At 37.0% G+C, this 24741-nt stretch overlaps 4 protein-coding genes across 4 annotated transcripts; all 4 read right to left on the reverse strand.

Moving 5' to 3' along the window:
- Positions 1-3738: 3738 nt before the first annotated feature.
- LOC102785605 (trace amine-associated receptor 1-like) lies at positions 3739-4728 on the reverse strand. Its single transcript, XM_006794303.3, has one exon. The coding sequence runs from the start codon at positions 4726-4728 to the stop codon at positions 3739-3741; it is 990 nt and encodes a 329-aa protein (XP_006794366.3).
- Positions 4729-9630: 4902 nt separating this feature from the next.
- LOC148097007 (trace amine-associated receptor 1-like) lies at positions 9631-10620 on the reverse strand. The gene has a single exon (XM_087833759.1). The coding sequence runs from the start codon at positions 10618-10620 to the stop codon at positions 9631-9633; it is 990 nt and encodes a 329-aa protein (XP_087689885.1).
- Positions 10621-15550: 4930 nt separating this feature from the next.
- Positions 15551-16540, reverse strand: LOC148097008 (trace amine-associated receptor 1-like). The gene has a single exon (XM_087833760.1). The coding sequence runs from the start codon at positions 16538-16540 to the stop codon at positions 15551-15553; it is 990 nt and encodes a 329-aa protein (XP_087689886.1).
- A 4930-nt stretch (positions 16541-21470) lies between these two features.
- LOC148097009 (trace amine-associated receptor 1-like) lies at positions 21471-22460 on the reverse strand. Its single transcript, XM_087833762.1, has one exon. It carries the CDS (start codon positions 22458-22460, stop codon positions 21471-21473), a length of 990 nt encoding a protein of 329 aa, XP_087689888.1.
- Positions 22461-24741: the final 2281 nt, after the last annotated feature.

Here is a 24741-nt window from a genome sequence, read left to right on the forward strand (position 1 = left end):
ACAAGGTCAGGAAGAACCAGGTAAGAAAACAGACAGGGAACAGTGACAGGCAGAACAGAAACTGTTAAACTGACAAAGAGAAAAAACCTGATTTTACTCAAACAATCTGGAAGTTGTGTCCTCCCTATATTAAAGCTGCTATACAGAATCTGCTAAACAAACTTGGTTGAAACATTTTGACCCTCTTTAACAACATTCCAACATAACATTATCATTGATTGGGGAGATTAAAATTAATGATATATTTTTATGTGGTTCAGCCACAACTCTACTGAAACCTCAGCCAGTAATAGGTAGGCCAACTTTTGGACCGTCCAGTTGTCTGTATGACTGCCGCAGTACGTACATCACATTTGCACACTATCAGTGCCAAACAGCCCTGGTGGAGTGAGGAGCTGTAAAGAGAAGCAGATGCTCTGTTTCTAAAAATGTTTTAAGCTTGTTTCAAAGATTCTGTACAGCAGCTTTAAATGTTTTCCAAAAGCACACATACACTTCTCAGTGTTTCTCAAACTTTTTACAGTGTGGACCACCTGATAAAAATGTCAAGCTCTCCTAAGGACCACTATGAAAGCATGAAACTGGGAGTGTTTTTTTTATGTATGTGATCTATATTATACATACACATTAAAAGTGAATCTCTGTCCAAAAAATGCACTCAGTTTACCTTTCACTCACTATGAGCATCATTCATAATTTTCCCCCAGTAATTAAGGAACTATATGTATTTTTTTTTATTCCAATCCATTCTTCTTTAGCAGCATTTAAATAACCTTTATCAGATTTGATGGTTTTGTTACAGACTTTTCAAAAAAGTGTTTTGCTTTTCTTTCACAAATGTGCGGATTAAATTGTGTTAAAATGCACAAAACAGTGATGCCATGTTTTGTGATGAGGACCCAGGCACAGAGAGACTTGATGAATTTAAGAATCTTATGATTTAATAAAGAAATTTGCAGACTTGCACAGAGATGGTAAAATTATGATGACTGATAACGGAGACGAAGACAACAGACGACGAGGACAGGGAGGATGCAGGGACTGACAGAGACAGGGAAGAAGTCTCATTGTGACGAGTAAAGTGTATGTTGGCTGGCTGGGCAGCTCTCTGGGTGCTCAGCACCCCCAAAGCTCTGATCCTAGAATCGCCCCTGGTTAAATCTGATACATTTGGATGAGCCATCCATCTATCCATCATCTTAACCACTTATCTAGTTCAGAGCGATAAAAGAAAAAAATAAAGGTATTTCAGAAAATTACAAGAAAAGATTTAAAAGAAAAATGATACATTTCATAACATTTTAAAAGTTCGCAGTCGAAAAATGAGATTAAAGTTACAAATTTATGAGAAATGTTTCAGAAACTGTCTTTTTGTAAATGAGCCCCGTCACTTCATTTTGCAAGTGGGATCATCATCACGTGACAGACGTTACGTGTTAACAAGAAGTGCTGCCAATTTCATTCAGATCAGTGTGTTATTTTCTTCTAAACAGGCAGAATTCAGGGTCATGTCCAGATGCTGTCAGATATTGAAGTGTAATTTGCTTGGCCAGGCATAAAAATGGCAAGTGGTCCACATGTGTGATGTAATAAGGTTTTCCCACTTTACAAAGTGTAGCCATGAGGTTCATTAAAAATGATGACTTTAATCTTAATTTTCCTTTGTTTTTTATTTTGAAAGCTCGTCTTTAGCTGCATATACAGAACAGGAACAAAGCCAAACAAAGCTGATTTGACAGCACATATAGCTACAGTATAGTAGCTGAAATATTAGTTGAATCGTTTTCAGGGTTTTCAGTTTGCTCTTTTTCATTTTTTGAAAGAGTATTCCTTCTATTCCAGTTAAAGGGGCTCATGAAAATTGCAACATTAATTAATTTCATTTCTCTCAACAGATTGCAGGTTTTTTGAGGTCTGATATGAACAGGAGCTATAGTGACTGTTAGTTCATTCATTCATTCATCAAAATCATTCATTCATCTATTCCACTGCGGGGCAACCTGCATGTGGCCAATAAAGCCTTGATTCATTCATTCATTCATTCAAAATAATAGCTTAAACTTCACTACATTTTATTGTTTGCTTGCCCTTATCTTGTAATGGCCACTCATTGGTACAATCTCTTCTGATTGGAAGTTATATTGGATATATTTGTTACAGTCCAACCACATTATATATGTTTTTTTTATTTGTTTGCTTGTTTTTTGTTTTGTCTGTCTACCTTCATCAGGTTGTAGGAAGCAACACCTCCCACAAACTCCGCCTCTCCCGAGTCAAGTAGTGATGGGATTTCCGGCTCTTTTTAGAGAACCGGCTCTTTCGGTTCGGCTCACTAAAAAGAGCCAGCTCTTTTGGCTCCGAACCGGCTCTTCAGGTTGTTTTGTTGCCTTAATTTTTTTTGTGTGTCCTGTCTGGCACTGTAGCAATCAGAATTATTGTCTGAAGGCCAAGAAAAATGCCCAACAGATTTACTTTCCCAAGTGGGCCATAGTTTATTTGATCTTTATTAGTTATTTTTATTCTAAGTTATTGTAATCAGGCCAGACTGGACTTGGGGACGGGAAAGAAAAACAAGAAGGAAAGTTCAGAAGAAAGTTAACATAAGGAGAGGGAAAGAAAAAGGAGAAAAGAGATCAATCATGTTCATTCCACTTTGCGACAACCTGAAGCGTTCATTTCTTTTACAACAATGTTGTGTTTGGCTGGTATGTCTTTATTTTCTTTATTCCAGAGATTTTCACTTCTCTGGAATAGTTGGCACTAATAAGGATGATTTTCTGTAAAAGAGTATTTATATGACCAATTAATCAGACTCGTAGATGATGTTAGATTAGTTTGATGCTGCCAACACTTTTATTTAACCATGCTGGGAAACACTGGGTTAACTTAGAAAGCTGAGAACCAGCTTTGTGTGACTGTTTATCCAGTTCCCAGTGTTAGGGTCAGTGAGTCCAGATAACGGAAAGATATCCTGGATATGCTGACCTCACTCTGTAGTATGCAGGGCTCTGAGACAGCAGCTCGACTGTACGTTACCCTCATGCTTAATATTCACAATGAAAATATTAGTCGAACATGGTGAAGTCTCTATGTGTTTCTAACAAGCTTTGTATAGTTAAACCTAACAGTTACTACATGATGGAAACAACAATGTTATCTGTTTTTATAAAGATTATGCATGAATACACAGGGCACACTGATTATTGATTATTTATTTCCTCCCCCTTAAACATATTCTCAATGTTAGTTTAAATTCAGAATTGGCAACTGAAACAAAGTATGACACATACGAACATCAGGAAATAAAGACCTGATAGATATATTCTCAGTAAATGAAGTCGGTGTTCAACCTGTGAGAGGTGACAGTCAGCGGGGGTTATGACAGTTGTGTACCGGGACCTGCACTTTGCTGGCGGTATAACAGCTTGAGCGCTATTTCAATAATTATTGAAATATTTATTTAATATAATTAATTTAAATTTAAATGAATTAATAAAGTATTTATTAATTCATTCATTTTGTCACTCCTGGCCCTCCATAACGATAAGCGATGACAATATTTGCACAACTATTTGAACAATAAAACAATGTGTTTGTACATGTGTACAAAACGTATTTGCTACTTCAATCGCTATTGAGACATTATATGTGTGATGCTTCAGGTAGGGTTCAGTGGCTGTTTTATGTTTGTTTTTACTGTAAGATTTGTGAAATTTTAATTAATATGTGTATATTTTATCAAGTCATATTTGTGTTGGCAAAATCCCCTTGGAATATTTTCCCACAAATAATCATTCTGATGGCTGACCTGAACCAGCTATAAAAGAAAGCATAAATAAATGGATTTAGCATTGAATTTGCCAATGTAAGCCAGTTAAGAGTTTCAATTACAGGAACTGGTACAGAATCACTGGTAAATGGTGGGAATGTGATGGAAAGAAAAAAAGGACTCCAGCAAAATATAAAAACTCCCAAAACAATAGCCAGAGTTTTGGTCGCCTTTCTCTCCATGATGCTGGCAGTTTGTCCACACTTTGTTGTGTTCTGGATGCGTCTTGCTTGCCTCAAAGCAACAAAGAAAATCTTTAGGTAGATAAAAAGCATCATGGTCACTGGCAGGTAAAATGATAACATGGGTCCAACAGTGCTATATATTAGAACATCAATCAAACATGATTCCTCACATTTTTCATTATTAAATCCAGCAATGGTGACACTAATTCCAATTATCCCAGAAACCCCCCAGCTCATCAGGATCATGAACACAACAACACGAGGGCTGATTTTAGTTTGATATGTCAGAGGCTGGCAAACAGCATGGTATCTGTCAATAGAAATACAGCAGAGGTTCAGGATGGAACATGTGCTCAGTGAAATATCAAAGGTCCCTCGCACTTTGCAAAACAAACCCTCATGATAAAGACATGAGCTGAGAGAGAATGCCATGCTGAGAGGAAATGCTATAATCCCAACGAGCAGGTCAGCCACAGCAAGAGAGAGGATGAGATAATTAGTAGGAGTATGGAGCTGTTTGAAGTAAATCACAGAAATTATTACAAGGAGATTTCCACATATTGTTATAACAGACAATAATGCAAGGAATGCATACAAGAATACACATATAATGGAAGGGCTGTTTGTCAGCATGTATTTGGAGTCTTGTATTACATAACAGGGATGTAGATCATTTACAATGTTGGTCATGTTCATACTAACCCTTTGTTCCATAATTAAGCAGCTTAAACCAACAATATGATTTTTTCTGCTGCACTAACCTGAGACTTGACTTGAGGTAGATTGTCCTTCAGTGCAGGTCAACTACTGATTGCTAAGAAGAGTGAGAGTCCAAACAGAGTTAAAAGAGGTTGTCGAAGAGGGAAACAGCATTGAGATTTGGTCAATTACACAAGTTCAAAGGATAACAAACAAAACTGGGAGCATCCAGAATACCCGAAGGACTCAATCAGGAGTCTCTTGTCAGAAAAGGTGACAAAAAATATATGAATGAAAAACAATGTAACGTGTAAACAACGTACTGGAAGGATATAATCATAATTTATTCAAAAGCCATTTTCTCATGCAATTTTCTGGTAATTGTGGTGTTTTGGTACATTTTCTAAATATCAAGGCCATAGCACAGGATTCACATTATTTTTTATTTTCATCACAGAACTCACCAATAGATTCAAGCTTTGTAAATAGAAACAGTGCCATCTGCATAGAAACTGTTTATCACTGGATATAGGAAGATCCAGAGCATCATGCTGGTTTTGTAATGACTCTTCTTTGCTAGGGAAGTGAACTTACCCTACTACCTTATCCACCAATTGATCTGAAATTGGTGGATAAGATAGTAGGATAGATAACTGGTGGATAATTCCTTCACTTTAAGGACTCAAAGGTTTTAAGTTTGATTTGTCACCTTCCTTACGTACTATTTTGGTACAGGAAGTGCTGAATGCAAACAGACCAACCATTAACTAGGGTTAGGGTTAGGGCACAATTCAGTGTTGCTTAAAGAAATATCTAAATAACTGATCACTAATCAGTGTCAGTGTATTTAGATTTAAAAAAATATTTAGATTTAATCTCAATTTTATATTATTATAGTAAATATTTCAATTTAACATTCAGTCATAACACTTGAATTCAGGTGTAAATGTAAATTTTAAACTGTAATTGCTAAAGTTAAGACATATATGGGATGGGTGGGGCTGAGTTGATAATAAATCAGTGCTATCCAGTGACCAATAATAAAAGTTGTCATGTTAAATATAACAAGAAACTAACATCTAACCAGATTATTATGTTTGCAAAGATGGGAATTTCTGCAAAGTAATACTTTATCAAAGGCTGTATGAATGAGGAAATGAAACCAAGTCAGTCAGCTGGATCAGCTGTAGCAGGACAGGAGGAGTCAGCGAGAAACTCAGATTGTTGAAGGTAACTTGCCAGCATGCAGCTTCACTACTCAGGTGACTGTCTCAGAGATCTAGGTAACCGTCTTTGTCGAACAGAAAACCCAGAGTCTCCCCTATCTTTCACTAAGTCTCTTGTTTAAAAAAAAAATGGGGAAAAAAAGGTGTGGCGAGATGTTCCCTGGGTCTGACTATGTGTGTGCATACTTACTAATATGAGTAGGCTTGAATTAAGTGTGTGTATCCTATACGTCTGTGTGGTTGTGTGATTGATGTAAATGTGCTGCCGTTGAGCACATGACTGTGCGTGATCGTGCTGTGCGTATGTGTCGAAATAAAGGATGTTGTTTATGGATGAGTCTGGAAGCAGGTGATCGAAGCACTGAAAGAAAATAAGAAGAAAGAAACCAAGGACAAGGGTGAGCAGCATAAAAAAAAAGGGGGGGGCAGAGAAAAAAAACGAGAAGAAAAAAAACTGAAACATTCCAATTAAACCATTGACGGAGAGTGACGGTGTTAATTCTGCTATGATATCACACTTAAGTTTTAATAAACACTTCTGAATATTTGTGGCTGCGGCACCAAATCTCAGTAAAACACAGTAAAAAAAGCTGGCTGGGAAGTCAGCAGATCTTTTCATATCTGCTCTGGTACTCACCCTGGCAAACAGAAAAACTATGTGGGCCTTTTATTGAAAGAAGAAAGCAGGACAGTATAGAGTAAACTCAACATTTTGACTTTTTCTAATTACCTACAAAAGTGAGCAGACTCCAGGACTGATTGCATGTTATCTCTACATAAACTTATACCCCTAGCCTTATCTCCACTGACTTTATAATTTAAAAAAAACACGCACACATCCCAACATCTACTGGAGTCACGGGGAGGAAGGTGGTTGATAAATGAAGTTGTACTTATATCTTGGTGCGTTACATCTCAAGATCTCCCCAGACTCTCATCATCTCAACTGCTGCATTAACTTACAAAGCGTTTGACGTCCTGGATTCGCAGCTTTTATTAAGCGCCACCTTTGTCTGAGTGATTGGCTTGGAGGAGGTGTGTCCTTAGAGTGCATCCTTCTTCTGAGGAAAACCGGCTCAGGATTGCAAAGGGAAAACAAACCCTTTTTGTTAAATCTGATACATTTGGATGAGCCATCCATCTATCCATCATCTTAACCACTTATCCAGTTCAGAGCGATAAAAGAAAAAAATAAAGGTATTTCAGAAAATTACAAGAAAAGATTTAAAAGAAAAATGATACATTTCATAACATTTTAAAAGTTCGCAGTCAAAAATGAGATTAAAGTTACAAATTTATGAGAAATGTTTCAGAAACTGTCTTTTCGTAAATGAGCCCCGTCACTTCATTTTGCAAGTGGGATCATCATCACGTGACAGACGTTACGTGTTAACAAGAAGTGCTGCCAATTTCATTCAGATCAGTGTGTTATTTTCTTCTAAACAGGCAGAATTCAGGGTCATGTCCAGATGCTGTCAGATATTGAAGTGTAATTTGCTTGGCCAGGCATAAAAATGGCAAGTGGTCCACATGTGTGATGTAATAAGGTTTTCCCACTTTACAAAGTGTAGCCATGAGGTTCATTAAAAATGATGACTTTAATCTTAATTTTCCTTTGTTTTTTATTTTGAAAGCTCGTCTTTAGCTGCATATACAGAACAGGAACAAAGCCAAACAAAGCTGATTTGACAGCACATATAGCTACAGTATAGTAGCTGAAATATTAGTTGAATTGTTTTCAGGGTTTTCAGTTTGCTCTTTTTCATTTTTTGAAAGAGTATTCCTTCTATTCCAGTTAAAGGGGCTCATGAAAATTGCAACATTAATTAATTTCATTTCTCTCAACAGATTGCAGGTTTTTTGAGGTCTGATATGAACAGGAGCTATAGTGACTGTTAGTTCATTCATTCATTCATCAAAATCATTCATTCATCTATTCCACTGCGGGGCAACCTGCATGTGGCCAATAAAGCCTTGATTCATTCATTCATTCATTCAAAATAATAGCTTGAACTTCACTACATTTTATTGTTTGCTTGCCCTTATCTTGTAATGGCCACTCATTGGTACAATCTCTTCTGATTGGAAGTTATATTGGATATATTTGTTACAGTCCAACCACATTATATATGTTTTTTTTATTTGTTTGTTTGTTTTTTGTTTTGTCTGTCTACCTTCATCAGGTTGTAGGAAGCAACACCTCCCACAAACTCCGCCTCTCCCGAGTCAAGTAGTGATGGGATTTCCGGCTCTTTTTAGAGAACCGGCTCTTTCGGTTCGGCTCACTAAAAAGAGCCAGCTCTTTTGGCTCCGAACCGGCTCTTCAGGTTGTTTTGTTGCCTTAATTTTTTTTGTGTGTCCTGTCTGGCACTGTAGCAATCAGAATTATTGTCTGAAGGCCAAGAAAAATGCCCAACAGATTTACTTTCCCAAGTGGGCCATAGTTTATTTGATCTTTATTAGTTATTTTTATTCTAAGTTATTGTACTCAGGCCAGACTGGACTTGGGGACGGGAAAGAAAAACAAGAAGGAAAGTTCAGAAGAAAGTTAACATAAGGAGAGGGAAAGAAAAAGGAGAAAAGAGATCAATCATGTTCATTCCACTTTGCGACAACCTGAAGCGTTCATTTCTTTTACAACAATGTTGTGTTTGGCTGGTATGTCTTTATTTTCTTTATTCCAGAGATTTTCACTTCTCTGGAATAGTTGGCACTAATAAGGATGATTTTCTGTAAAAGAGTATTTATATGACCAATTAATCAGACTCGTAGATGATGTTAGATTAGTTTGATGCTGCCAACACTTTTATTTAACCATGCTGGGAAACACTGGGTTAACTTAGAAAGCTGAGAACCAGCTTTGTGTGACTGTTTATCCAGTTCCCAGTGTTAGGGTCAGTGAGTCCAGATAACGGAAAGATATCCTGGATATGCTGACCTCACTCTGTAGTATGCAGGGCTCTGAGACAGCAGCTCGACTGTACGTTACCCTCATGCTTAATATTCACAATGAAAATATTAGTCGAACATGGTGAAGTCTCTATGTGTTTCTAACAAGCTTTGTATAGTTAAACCTAACAGTTACTACATGATGGAAACAACAATGTTATCTGTTTTTATAAAGATTATGCATGAATACACAGGGCACACTGATTATTGATTATTTATTTCCTCCCCCTTAAACATATTCTCAATGTTAGTTTAAATTCAGAATTGGCAACTGAAACAAAGTATGACACATACGAACATCAGGAAATAAAGACCTGATAGATATATTCTCAGTAAATGAAGTCGGTGTTCAACCTGTGAGAGGTGACAGTCAGCGGGGGTTATGACAGTTGTGTACCGGGACCTGCACTTTGCTGGCGGTATAACAGCTTGAGCGCTATTTCAATAATTATTGAAATATTTATTTAATATAATTAATTTAAATTTAAATGAATTAATAAAGTATTTATTAATTCATTCATTTTGTCACTCCTGGCCCTCCATAACGATAAGCGATGACAATATTTGCACAACTATTTGAACAATAAAACAATGTGTTTGTACATGTGTACAAAACGTATTTGCTACTTCAATCGCTATTGAGACATTATATGTGTGATGCTTCAGGTAGGGTTCAGTGGCTGTTTTATGTTTGTTTTTACTGTAAGATTTGTGAAATTTTAATTAATATGTGTATATTTTATCAAGTCATATTTGTGTTGGCAAAATCCCCTTGGAATATTTTCCCACAAATAATCATTCTGATGGCTGACCTGAACCAGCTATAAAAGAAAGCATAAATAAATGGATTTAGCATTGAATTTGCCAATGTAAGCCAGTTAAGAGTTTCAATTACAGGAACTGGTACAGAATCACTGGTAAATGGTGGGAATGTGATGGAAAGAAAAAAAGGACTCCAGCAAAATATAAAAACTCCCAAAACAATAGCCAGAGTTTTGGTCGCCTTTCTCTCCATGATGCTGGCAGTTTGTCCACACTTTGTTGTGTTCTGGATGCGTCTTGCTTGCCTCAAAGCAACAAAGAAAATCTTTAGGTAGATAAAAAGCATCATGGTCACTGGCAGGTAAAATGATAACATGGGTCCAACAGTGCTATATATTAGAACATCAATCAAACATGATTCCTCACATTTTTCATTATTAAATCCAGCAATGGTGACACTAATTCCAATTATCCCAGAAACCCCCCAGCTCATCAGGATCATGAACACAACAACACGAGGGCTGATTTTAGTTTGATATGTCAGAGGCTGGCAAACAGCATGGTATCTGTCAATAGAAATACAGCAGAGGTTCAGGATGGAACATGTGCTCAGTGAAATATCAAAGGTCCCTCGCACTTTGCAAAACAAACCCTCATGATAAAGACATGAGCTGAGAGAGAACGCCATGCTGAGAGGAAATGCTATAATCCCAACGAGCAGGTCAGCCACAGCAAGAGAGAGGATGAGATAATTAGTAGGAGTATGGAGCTGTTTGAAGTAAATCACAGAAATTATTACAAGGAGATTTCCACATATTGTTATAACAGACAATAATGCAAGGAATGCATACAAGAATACACATATAATGGAAGGGCTGTTTGTCAGCATGTATTTGGAGTCTTGTATTACATAACAGGGATGTAGATCATTTACAATGTTGGTCATGTTCATACTAACCCTTTGTTCCATAATTAAGCAGCTTAAACCAACAATATGATTTTTTCTGCTGCACTAACCTGAGACTTGACTTGAGGTAGATTGTCCTTCAGTGCAGGTCAACTACTGATTGCTAAGAAGAGTGAGAGTCCAAACAGAGTTAAAAGAGGTTGTCGAAGAGGGAAACAGCATTGAGATTTGGTCAATTACACAAGTTCAAAGGATAACAAACAAAACTGGGAGCATCCAGAATACCCGAAGGACTCAATCAGGAGTCTCTTGTCAGAAAAGGTGACAAAAAATATATGAATGAAAAACAATGTAACGTGTAAACAACGTACTGGAAGGATATAATCATAATTTATTCAAAAGCCATTTTCTCATGCAATTTTCTGGTAATTGTGGTGTTTTGGTACATTTTCTAAATATCAAGGCCATAGCACAGGATTCACATTATTTTTTATTTTCATCACAGAACTCACCAATAGATTCAAGCTTTGTAAATAGAAACAGTGCCATCTGCATAGAAACTGTTTATCACTGGATATAGGAAGATCCAGAGCATCATGCTGGTTTTGTAATGACTCTTCTTTGCTAGGGAAGTGAACTTACCCTACTACCTTATCCACCAATTGATCTGAAATTGGTGGATAAGATAGTAGGATAGATAACTGGTGGATAATTCCTTCACTTTAAGGACTCAAAGGTTTTAAGTTTGATTTGTCACCTTCCTTACGTACTATTTTGGTACAGGAAGTGCTGAATGCAAACAGACCAACCATTAACTAGGGTTAGGGTTAGGGCACAATTCAGTGTTGCTTAAAGAAATATCTAAATAACTGATCACTAATCAGTGTCAGTGTATTTAGATTTAAAAAAATATTTAGATTTAATCTCAATTTTATATTATTATAGTAAATATTTCAATTTAACATTCAGTCATAACACTTGAATTCAGGTGTAAATGTAAATTTTAAACTGTAATTGCTAAAGTTAAGACATATATGGGATGGGTGGGGCTGAGTTGATAATAAATCAGTGCTATCCAGTGACCAATAATAAAAGTTGTCATGTTAAATATAACAAGAAACTAACATCTAACCAGATTATTATGTTTGCAAAGATGGGAATTTCTGCAAAGTAATACTTTATCAAAGGCTGTATGAATGAGGAAATGAAACCAAGTCAGTCAGCTGGATCAGCTGTAGCAGGACAGGAGGAGTCAGCGAGAAACTCAGATTGTTGAAGGTAACTTGCCAGCATGCAGCTTCACTACTCAGGTGACTGTCTCAGAGATCTAGGTAACCCTCTTTGTCGAACAGAAAACCCAGAGTCTCCCCTATCTTTCACTAAGTCTCTTGTTTAAAAAAAAAATGGGGGGAAAAAGGTGTGGCGAGATGTTCCCTGGGTCTGACTATGTGTGTGCATACTTACTAATATGAGTAGGCTTGAATTAAGTGTGTGTATCCTATACGTCTGTGTGGTTGTGTGATTGATGTAAATGTGCTGCCGTTGAGCACATGACTGTGCGTGATCGTGCTGTGCGTATGTGTCGAAATAAAGGATGTTGTTTATGGATGAGTCTGGAAGCAGGTGATCGAAGCACTGAAAGAAAATAAGAAGAAAGAAACCAAGGACAAGGGTGAGCAGCATAAAAAAAAAGGGGGGGGCAGAGAAAAAAAACGAGAAGAAAAAAAACTGAAACATTCCAATTAAACCATTGACGGAGAGTGACGGTGTTAATTCTGCTATGATATCACACTTAAGTTTTAATAAACACTTCTGAATATTTGTGGCTGCGGCACCAAATCTCAGTAAAACACAGTAAAAAAAGCTGGCTGGGAAGTCAGCAGATCTTTTCATATCTGCTCTGGTACTCACCCTGGCAAACAGAAAAACTATGTGGGCCTTTTATTGAAAGAAGAAAGCAGGACAGTATAGAGTAAACTCAACATTTTGACTTTTTCTAATTACCTACAAAAGTGAGCAGACTCCAGGACTGATTGCATGTTATCTCTACATAAACTTATACCCCTAGCCTTATCTCCACTGACTTTATAGTTTAAAAAAAACACGCACACATCCCAACATCTACTGGAGTCACGGGGAGGAAGGTGGTTGATAAATGAAGTTGTACTTATATCTTGGTGCGTTACATCTCAAGATCTCCCCAGACTCTCATCATCTCAACTGCTGCATTAACTTACAAAGCGTTTGACGTCCTGGATTCGCAGCTTTTATTAAGCGCCACCTTTGTCTGAGTGATTGGCTTGGAGGAGGTGTGTCCTTAGAGTGCATCCTTCTTCTGAGGAAAACCGGCTCAGGATTGCAAAGGGAAAACAAACCCTTTTTGTTAAATCTGATACATTTGGATGAGCCATCCATCTATCCATCATCTTAACCACTTATCCAGTTCAGAGCGATAAAAGAAAAAAATAAAGGTATTTCAGAAAATTACAAGAAAAGATTTAAAAGAAAAATGATACATTTCATAACATTTTAAAAGTTCGCAGTCAAAAATGAGATTAAAGTTACAAATTTATGAGAAATGTTTCAGAAACTGTCTTTTCGTAAATGAGCCCCGTCACTTCATTTTGCAAGTGGGATCATCATCACGTGACAGACGTTACGTGTTAACAAGAAGTGCTGCCAATTTCATTCAGATCAGTGTGTTATTTTCTTCTAAACAGGCAGAATTCAGGGTCATGTCCAGATGCTGTCAGATATTGAAGTGTAATTTGCTTGGCCAGGCATAAAAATGGCAAGTGGTCCACATGTGTGATGTAATAAGGTTTTCCCACTTTACAAAGTGTAGCCATGAGGTTCATTAAAAATGATGACTTTAATCTTAATTTTCCTTTGTTTTTTATTTTGAAAGCTCGTCTTTAGCTGCATATACAGAACAGGAACAAAGCCAAACAAAGCTGATTTGACAGCACATATAGCTACAGTATAGTAGCTGAAATATTAGTTGAATTGTTTTCAGGGTTTTCAGTTTGCTCTTTTTCATTTTTTGAAAGAGTATTCCTTCTATTCCAGTTAAAGGGGCTCATGAAAATTGCAACATTAATTAATTTCATTTCTCTCAACAGATTGCAGGTTTTTTGAGGTCTGATATGAACAGGAGCTATAGTGACTGTTAGTTCATTCATTCATTCATCAAAATCATTCATTCATCTATTCCACTGCGGGGCAACCTGCATGTGGCCAATAAAGCCTTGATTCATTCATTCATTCATTCAAAATAATAGCTTGAACTTCACTACATTTTATTGTTTGCTTGCCCTTATCTTGTAATGGCCACTCATTGGTACAATCTCTTCTGATTGGAAGTTATATTGGATATATTTGTTACAGTCCAACCACATTATATATGTTTTTTTTATTTGTTTGTTTGTTTTTTGTTTTGTCTGTCTACCTTCATCAGGTTGTAGGAAGCAACACCTCCCACAAACTCCGCCTCTCCCGAGTCAAGTAGTGATGGGATTTCCGGCTCTTTTTAGAGAACCGGCTCTTTCGGTTCGGCTCACTAAAAAGAGCCAGCTCTTTTGGCTCCGAACCGGCTCTTCAGGTTGTTTTGTTGCCTTAATTTTTTTTGTGTGTCCTGTCTGGCACTGTAGCAATCAGAATTATTGTCTGAAGGCCAAGAAAAATGCCCAACAGATTTACTTTCCCAAGTGGGCATTTTGCTATACTGGTCCACTTGATTGTCATAGTTTATTTGATCTTTATTAGTTATTTTTATTCTAAGTTATTGTAATCAGGCCAGACTGGACTCGGGGACGGGAAAGAAAAACAAGAAGGAAAGTTCAGAAGAAAGTTAACATAAGGAGAGGGAAAGAAAAAGGAGAAAAGAGATCAATCATGTTCATTCCACTTTGCGACAACCTGAAGCGTTCATTTCTTTTACAACAATGTTGTGTTTGGCTGGTATGTCTTTATTTTCTTTATTCCAGAGATTTTCACTTCTCTGGAATAGTTGGCACTAATAAGGATGATTTTCTGTAAAAGAGTATTTATATGACCAATTAATCAGACTCGTAGATGATGTTAGATTAGTTTGATGCTGCCAACACTTTTATTTAACCATGCTGGGAAACACTGGGTTAACTTAGAAAGCTGAGAACCAGCTTTGTGTGACTGTTTATCCAGTTCCCAGTGTTAGGGTCAGTGAGTCCAGATAACGGAAAGATATCCTGGATATGCTGACCTCACTCTGTAGTATGCAGGGCTCTGAGACAGCAGCTCGACTGTACGTTACCCTCATGCTTAATATTCACAATGAAAATATTAGTCGAACATGGTGAAGTCTCTATGTGTTTCTAACAAGCTTTGTATAGTTAAACCTAACAGTTACTACATGATGGAAACAACAATGTTATCTGTTTTTATAAAGATTATGCATGAATACACAGGGCACACTGATTATTGATTATTTATTTCCTCCCCCTTAAACATATTCTCAATGTTAGTTTAAATTCAGAATTGGCAACTGAAACAAAGTATGACACATACGAACATCAGGAAATAAAGACCTGATAGATATATTCTCAGTAAATGAAGTCGGTGTTCAACCTGTGAGAGGTGACAGTCAGCGGGGGTTATGACAGTTGTGTACCGGGACCTGCACTTTGCTGGCGGTATAACAGCTTGAGCGCTATTTCAATAATTATTGAAATATTTATTTAATATAATTAATTTAAATTTAAATGAATTAATAAAGTATTTATTAATTCATTCATTTTGTCACTCCTGGCCCTCCATAACGATAAGCGATGACAATATTTGCACAACTATTTGAACAATAAAACAATGTGTTTGTACATGTGTACAAAACGTATTTGCTACTTCAATCGCTATTGAGACATTATATGTGTGATGCTTCAGGTAGGGTTCAGTGGCTGTTTTATGTTTGTTTTTACTGTAAGATTTGTGAAATTTTAATTAATATGTGTATATTTTATCAAGTCATATTTGTGTTGGCAAAATCCCCTTGGAATATTTTCCCACAAATAATCATTCTGATGGCTGACCTGAACCAGCTATAAAAGAAAGCATAAATAAATGGATTTAGCATTGAATTTGCCAATGTAAGCCAGTTAAGAGTTTCAATTACAGGAACTGGTACAGAATCACTGGTAAATGGTGGGAATGTGATGGAAAGAAAAAAAGGACTCCAGCAAAATATAAAAACTCCCAAAACAATAGCCAGAGTTTTGGTCGCCTTTCTCTCCATGATGCTGGCAGTTTGTCCACACTTTGTTGTGTTCTGGATGCGTCTTGCTTGCCTCAAAGCAACAAAGAAAATCTTTAGGTAGATAAAAAGCATCATGGTCACTGGCAGGTAAAATGATAACATGGGTCCAACAGTGCTATATATTAGAACATCAATCAAACATGATTCCTCACATTTTTCATTATTAAATCCAGCAATGGTGACACTAATTCCAATTATCCCAGAAACCCCCCAGCTCATCAGGATCATGAACACAACAACACGAGGGCTGATTTTAGTTTGATATGTCAGAGGCTGGCAAACAGCATGGTATCTGTCAATAGAAATACAGCAGAGGTTCAGGATGGAACATGTGCTCAGTGAAATATCAAAGGTCCCTCGCACTTTGCAAAACAAACCCTCATGATAAAGACATGAGCTGAGAGAGAACGCCATGCTGAGAGGAAATGCTATAATCCCAACGAGCAGGTCAGCCACAGCAAGAGAGAGGATGAGATAATTAGTAGGAGTATGGAGCTGTTTGAAGTAAATCACAGAAATTATTACAAGGAGATTTCCACATATTGTTATAACAGACAATAATGCAAGGAATGCATACAAGAATACACATATAATGGAAGGGCTGTTTGTCAGCATGTATTTGGAGTCTTGTATTACATAACAGGGATGTAGATCATTTACAATGTTGGTCATGTTCATACTAACCCTTTGTTCCATAATTAAGCAGCTTAAACCAACAATATGATTTTTTCTGCTGCACTAACCTGAGACTTGACTTGAGGTAGATTGTCCTTCAGTGCAGGTCAACTACTGATTGCTAAGAAGAGTGAGAGTCCAAACAGAGTTAAAAGAGGTTGTCGAAGAGGGAAACAGCATTGAGATTTGGTCAATTACACAAGTTCAAAGGATAACAAACAAAACTGGGAGCATCCAGAATACCCGAAGGACTCAATCAGGAGTCTCTTGTCAGAAAAGGTGACAAAAAATATATGAATGAAAAACAATGTAACGTGTAAACAACGTACTGGAAGGATATAATCATAATTTATTCAAAAGCCATTTTCTCATGCAATTTTCTGGTAATTGTGGTGTTTTGGTACATTTTCTAAATATCAAGGCCATAGCACAGGATTCACATTATTTTTTATTTTCATCACAGAACTCACCAATAGATTCAAGCTTTGTAAATAGAAACAGTGCCATCTGCATAGAAACTGTTTATCACTGGATATAGGAAGATCCAGAGCATCATGCTGGTTTTGTAATGACTCTTCTTTGCTAGGGAAGTGAACTTACCCTACTACCTTATCCACCAATTGATCTGAAATTGGTGGATAAGATAGTAGGATAGATAACTGGTGGATAATTCCTTCACTTTAAGGACTCAAAGGTTTTAAGTTTGATTTGTCACCTTCCTTACGTACTATTTTGGTACAGGAAGTGCTGAATGCAAACAGACCAACCATTAACTAGGGTTAGGGTTAGGGCACAATTCAGTGTTGCTTAAAGAAATATCTAAATAACTGATCACTAATCAGTGTCAGTGTATTTAGATTTAAAAAAATATTTAGATTTAATCTCAATTTTATATTATTATAGTAAATATTTCAATTTAACATTCAGTCATAACACTTGAATTCAGGTGTAAATGTAAATTTTAAACTGTAATTGCTAAAGTTAAGACATATATGGGATGGGTGGGGCTGAGTTGATAATAAATCAGTGCTATCCAGTGACCAATAATAAAAGTTGTCATGTTAAATATAACAAGAAACTAACATCTAACCAGATTATTATGTTTGCAAAGATGGGAATTTCTGCAAAGTAATACTTTATCAAAGGCTGTATGAATGAGGAAATGAAACCAAGTCAGTCAGCTGGATCAGCTGTAGCAGGACAGGAGGAGTCAGCGAGAAACTCAGATTGTTGAAGGTAACTTGCCAGCATGCAGCTTCACTACTCAGGTGACTGTCTCAGAGATCTAGGTAACCCTCTTTGTCGAACAGAAAACCCAGAGTCTCCCCTATCTTTCACTAAGTCTCTTGTTTAAAAAAAAAATGGGGGGAAAAAGGTGTGGCGAGATGTTCCCTGGGTCTGACTATGTGTGTGCATACTTACTAATATGAGTAGGCTTGAATTAAGTGTGTGTATCCTATACGTCTGTGTGGTTGTGTGATTGATGTAAATGTGCTGCCGTTGAGCACATGACTGTGCGTGATCGTGCTGTGCGTATGTGTCGAAATAAAGGATGTTGTTTATGGATGAGTCTGGAAGCAGGTGATCGAAGCACTGAAAGAAAATAAGAAGAAAGAAACCAAGGACAAGGGTGAGCAGCATAAAAAAAAAGGGGGGGGCAGAGAAAAAAAACGAGAAGAAAAAAAACTGAAACATTCCAATTAAACCATTGACGGAGAGTGACGGTGTTAATTCTGCTATGATATCACACTTAAGTTTTAATAAACACTTCTGAATATTTGTGGCTGCGGCACCAAATCTCAGTAAAACACAGTAAAAAAAGCTGGCTGGGAAGTCAGCAGATCTTTTCATATCTGCTCTGGTACTCACCCTGGCAAACAGAAAAACTATGTGGGCCTTTTATTGAAAGAAGAAAGCAGGACAGTATAGAGTAAACTCAACATTTTGACTTTTTCTAATTACCTACAAAAGTGAGCAGACTCCAGGACTGATTGCATGTTATCTCTACATAAACTTATACCCCTAGCCTTATCTCCACTGACTTTATAGTTTAAAAAAAACACGCACACATCCCAACATCTACTGGAGTCACGGGGAGGAAGGTGGTTGATAAATGAAGTTGTACTTATATCTTGGTGCGTTACATCTCAAGATCTCCCCAGACTCTCATCATCTCAACTGCTGCATTAACTTACAAAGCGTTTGACGTCCTGGATTCGCAGCTTTTATTAAGCGCCACCTTTGTCTGAGTGATTGGCTTGGAGGAGGTGTGTCCTTAGAGTGCATCCTTCTTCTGAGGAAAACCGGCTCAGGATTGCAAAGGGAAAACAAACCCTTTTTGTTAAATCTGATACATTTGGATGAGCCATCCATCTATCCATCATCTTAACCACTTATCCAGTTCAGAGCGATAAAAGAAAAAAATAAAGGTATTTCAGAAAATTACAAGAAAAGATTTAAAAGAAAAATGATACATTTCATAACATTTTAAAAGTTCGCAGTCAAAAATGAGATTAAAGTTACAAATTTATGAGAAATGTTTCAGAAACTGTCTTTTCGTAAATGAGCCCCGTCACTTCATTTTGCAAGTGGGATCATCATCACGTGACAGACGTTACGTGTTAACAAGAAGTGCTGCCAATTTCATTCAGATCAGTGTGTTATTTTCTTCTAAACAGGCAGAATTCAGGGTCATGTCCAGATGCTGTCAGATATTGAAGTGTAATTTGCTTGGCCAGGCATAAAAATGGCAAGTGGTCCACATGTGTGATGTAATAAGGTTTTCCCACTTTACAAAGTGTAGCCATGAGGTTCATTAAAAATGATGACTTTAATCTTAATTTTCCTTTGTTTTTTATTTTGAAAGCTCGTCTTTAGCTGCATATACAGAACAGGAACAAAGCCAAACAAAGCTGATTTGACAGCACATATAGCTACAGTATAGTAGCTGAAATATTAGTTGAATTGTTTTCAGGGTTTTCAGTTTGCTCTTTTTCATTTTTTGAAAGAGTATTCCTTCTATTCCAGTTAAAGGGGCTCATGAAAATTGCAACATTAATTAATTTCATTTCTCTCAACAGATTGCAGGTTTTTTGAGGTCTGATATGAACAGGAGCTATAGTGACTGTTAGTTCATTCATTCATTCATCAAAATCATTCATTCATCTATTCCACTGCGGGGCAACCTGCATGTGGCCAATAAAGCCTTGATTCATTCATTCATTCATTCAAAATAATAGCTTGAACTTCACTACATTTTATTGTTTGCTTGCCCTTATCTTGTAATGGCCACTCATTGGTACAATCTCTTCTGATTGGAAGTTATATTGGATATATTTGTTACAGTCCAACCACATTATATATGTTTTTTTTATTTGTTTGTTTGTTTTTTGTTTTGTCTGTCTACCTTCATCAGGTTGTAGGAAGCAACACCTCCCACAAACTCCGCCTCTCCCGAGTCAAGTAGTGATGGGATTTCCGGCTCTTTTTAGAGAACCGGCTCTTTCGGTTCGGCTCACTAAAAAGAGCCAGCTCTTTTGGCTCCGAACCGGCTCTTCAGGTTGTTTTGTTGCCTTAATTTTTTTTGTGTGTCCTGTCTGGCACTGTAGCAATCAGAATTATTGTCTGAAGGCCAAGAAAAATGCCCAACAGATTTACTTTCCCAAGTGGGCATTTTGCTATACTGGTCCACTTGATTGTCATAGTTTATTTGATCTTTATTAGTTATTTTTATTCTAAGTTATTGTAATCAGGCCAGACTGGACTCGGGGACGGGAAAGAAAAACAAGAAGGAAAGTTCAGAAGAAAGTTAACATAAGGAGAGGGAAAGAAAAAGGAGAAAAGAGATCAATCATGTTCATTCCACTTTGCGACAACCTGAAGCGTTCATTTCTTTTACAACAATGTTGTGTTTGGCTGGTATGTCTTTATTTTCTTTATTCCAGAGATTTTCACTTCTCTGGAATAGTTGGCACTAATAAGGATGATTTTCTGTAAAAGAGTATTTATATGACCAATTAATCAGACTCGTAGATGATGTTAGATTAGTTTGATGCTGCCAACACTTTTATTTAACCATGCTGGGAAACACTGGGTTAACTTAGAAAGCTGAGAACCAGCTTTGTGTGACTGTTTATCCAGTTCCCAGTGTTAGGGTCAGTGAGTCCAGATAACGGAAAGATATCCTGGATATGCTGACCTCACTCTGTAGTATGCAGGGCTCTGAGACAGCAGCTCGACTGTACGTTACCCTCATGCTTAATATTCACAATGAAAATATTAGTCGAACATGGTGAAGTCTCTATGTGTTTCTAACAAGCTTTGTATAGTTAAACCTAACAGTTACTACATGATGGAAACAACAATGTTATCTGTTTTTATAAAGATTATGCATGAATACACAGGGCACACTGATTATTGATTATTTATTTCCTCCCCCTTAAACATATTCTCAATGTTAGTTTAAATTCAGAATTGGCAACTGAAACAAAGTATGACACATACGAACATCAGGAAATAAAGACCTGATAGATATATTCTCAGTAAATGAAGTCGGTGTTCAACCTGTGAGAGGTGACAGTCAGCGGGGGTTATGACAGTTGTGTACCGGGACCTGCACTTTGCTGGCGGTATAACAGCTTGAGCGCTATTTCAATAATTATTGAAATATTTATTTAATATAATTAATTTAAATTTAAATGAATTAATAAAGTATTTATTAATTCATTCATTTTGTCACTCCTGGCCCTCCATAACGATAAGCGATGACAATATTTGCACAACTATTTGAACAATAAAACAATGTGTTTGTACATGTGTACAAAACGTATTTGCTACTTCAATCGCTATTGAGACATTATATGTGTGATGCTTCAGGTAGGGTTCAGTGGCTGTTTTATGTTTGTTTTTACTGTAAGATTTGTGAAATTTTAATTAATATGTGTATATTTTATCAAGTCATATTTGTGTTGGCAAAATCCCCTTGGAATATTTTCCCACAAATAATCATTCTGATGGCTGACCTGAACCAGCTATAAAAGAAAGCATAAATAAATGGATTTAGCATTGAATTTGCCAATGTAAGCCAGTTAAGAGTTTCAATTACAGGAACTGGTACAGAATCACTGGTAAATGGTGGGAATGTGATGGAAAGAAAAAAAGGACTCCAGCAAAATATAAAAACTCCCAAAACAATAGCCAGAGTTTTGGTCGCCTTTCTCTCCATGATGCTGGCAGTTTGTCCACACTTTGTTGTGTTCTGGATGCGTCTTGCTTGCCTCAAAGCAACAAAGAAAATCTTTAGGTAGATAAAAAGCATCATGGTCACTGGCAGGTAAAATGATAACATGGGTCCAACAGTGCTATATATTAGAACATCAATCAAACATGATTCCTCACATTTTTCATTATTAAATCCAGCAATGGTGACACTAATTCCAATTATCCCAGAAACCCCCCAGCTCATCAGGATCATGAACACAACAACACGAGGGCTGATTTTAGTTTGATATGTCAGAGGCTGGCAAACAGCATGGTATCTGTCAATAGAAATACAGCAGAGGTTCAGGATGGAACATGTGCTCAGTGAAATATCAAAGGTCCCTCGCACTTTGCAAAACAAACCCTCATGATAAAGACATGAGCTGAGAGAGAATGCCATGCTGAGAGGAAATGCTATAATCCCAACGAGCAGGTCAGCCACAGCAAGAGAGAGGATGAGATAATTAGTAGGAGTATGGAGCTGTTTGAAGTAAATCACAGAAATTATTACAAGGAGATTTCCACATATTGTTATAACAGACAATAATGCAAGGAATGCATACAAGAATACACATATAATGGAAGGGCTGTTTGTCAGCATGTATTTGGAGTCTTGTATTACATAACAGGGATGTAGATCATTTACAATGTTGGTCATGTTCATACTAACCCTTTGTTCCATAATTAAGCAGCTTAAACCAACAATATGATTTTTTTCTGCTGCACTAACCTGAGACTTGACTTGAGGTAGATTGTCCTTCAGTGCAGGTCAACTACTGATTGCTAAGAAGAGTGAGAGTCCAAACAGAGTTAAAAGAGGTTGTCGAAGAGGGAAACAGCATTGAGATTTGGTCAATTACACAAGTTCAAAGGATAACAAACAAAACTGGGAGCATCCAGAATACCCGAAGGACTCAATCAGGAGTCTCTTGTCAGAAAAGGTGACAAAAAATATATGAATGAAAAACAATGTAACGTGTAAACAACGTACTGGAAGGATATAATCATAATTTATTCAAAAGCCATTTTCTCATGCAATTTTCTGGTAATTGTGGTGTTTTGGTACATTTTCTAAATATCAAGGCCATAGCACAGGATTCACATTATTTTTTATTTTCATCACAGAACTCACCAATAGATTCAAGCTTTGTAAATAGAAACAGTGCCATCTGCATAGAAACTGTTTATCACTGGATATAGGAAGATCCAGAGCATCATGCTGGTTTTGTAATGACTCTTCTTTGCTAGGGAAGTGAACTTACCCTACTACCTTATCCACCAATTGATCTGAAATTGGTGGATAAGATAGTAGGATAGATAACTGGTGGATAATTCCTTCACTTTAAGGACTCAAAGGTTTTAAGTTTGATTTGTCACCTTCCTTACGTACTATTTTGGTACAGGAAGTGCTGAATGCAAACAGACCAACCATTAACTAGGGTTAGGGTTAGGGCACAATTCAGTGTTGCTTAAAGAAATATCTAAATAACTGATCACTAATCAGTGTCAGTGTATTTAGATTTAAAAAAATATTTAGATTTAATCTCAATTTTATATTATTATAGTAAATATTTCAATTTAACATTCAGTCATAACACTTGAATTCAGGTGTAAATGTAAATTTTAAACTGTAATTGCTAAAGTTAAGACATATATGGGATGGGTGGGGCTGAGTTGATAATAAATCAGTGCTATCCAGTGACCAATAATAAAAGTTGTCATGTTAAATATAACAAGAAACTAACATCTAACCAGATTATTATGTTTGCAAAGATGGGAATTTCTGCAAAGTAATACTTTATCAAAGGCTGTATGAATGAGGAAATGAAACCAAGTCAGTCAGCTGGATCAGCTGTAGCAGGACAGGAGGAGTCAGCGAGAAACTCAGATTGTTGAAGGTAACTTGCCAGCATGCAGCTTCACTACTCAGGTGACTGTCTCAGAGATCTAGGTAACCGTCTTTGTCGAACAGAAAACCCAGAGTCTCCCCTATCTTTCACTAAGTCTCTTGTTTAAAAAAAAAATGGGGAAAAAAAGGTGTGGCGAGATGTTCCCTGGGTCTGACTATGTGTGTGCATACTTACTAATATGAGTAGGCTTGAATTAAGTGTGTGTATCCTATACGTCTGTGTGGTTGTGTGATTGATGTAAATGTGCTGCCGTTGAGCACATGACTGTGCGTGATCGTGCTGTGCGTATGTGTCGAAATAAAGGATGTTGTTTATGGATGAGTCTGGAAGCAGGTGATCGAAGCACTGAAAGAAAATAAGAAGAAAGAAACCAAGGACAAGGGTGAGCAGCATAAAAAAAAAGGGGGGGGCAGAGAAAAAAAATGAGAAGAAAAAAAACTGAAACATTCCAATTAAACCATTGACGGAGAGTGACGGTGTTAATTCTGCTATGATATCACACTTAAGTTTTAATAAACACTTCTGAATATTTGTGGCTGCGGCACCAAATCTCAGTAAAACACAGTAAAAAAAGCTGGCTGGGAAGTCAGCAGATCTTTTCATATCTGCTCTGGTACTCACCCTGGCAAACAGAAAAACTATGTGGGCCTTTTATTGAAAGAAGAAAGCAGGACAGTATAGAGTAAACTCAACATTTTGACTTTTTCTAATTACCTACAAAAGTGAGCAGACTCCAGGACTGATTGCATGTTATCTCTACATAAACTTATACCCCTAGCCTTATCTCCACTGACTTTATAATTAAAAAAAAACACGCACACATCCCAACATCTACTGGAGTCACGGGGAGGAAGGTGGTTGATAAATGAAGTTGTACTTATATCTTGGTGCGTTACATCTCAAGATCTCCCCAGACTCTCATCATCTCAACTGCTGCATTAACTTACAAAGCGTTTGACGTCCTGGATTCGCAGCTTTTATTAAGCGCCACCTTTGTCTGAGTGATTGGCTTGGAGGAGGTGTGTCCTTAGAGTGCATCCTTCTTCTGAGGAA

This window comes from Neolamprologus brichardi, chromosome 20 (genome assembly GCF_056152115.1).
Source record: "Neolamprologus brichardi isolate AB-2024 chromosome 20, ASM5615211v1, whole genome shotgun sequence".
Taxonomy (NCBI): domain Eukaryota; kingdom Metazoa; phylum Chordata; class Actinopteri; order Cichliformes; family Cichlidae; genus Neolamprologus; species Neolamprologus brichardi.

Excerpts from the sequence above, each read along its gene's own strand:
- LOC148097008 (XM_087833760.1), bottom strand. The coding sequence starts at position 16,540 with ATGGAACAAAGGGTTAGTATGAACATGACCAACATTGTAAATGATCTA.
- LOC148097009 (XM_087833762.1), bottom strand. The coding sequence starts at position 22,460 with ATGGAACAAAGGGTTAGTATGAACATGACCAACATTGTAAATGATCTA.
- LOC102785605 (XM_006794303.3), bottom strand. The coding sequence starts at position 4,728 with ATGGAACAAAGGGTTAGTATGAACATGACCAACATTGTAAATGATCTA.
- LOC148097007 (XM_087833759.1), bottom strand. The coding sequence starts at position 10,620 with ATGGAACAAAGGGTTAGTATGAACATGACCAACATTGTAAATGATCTA.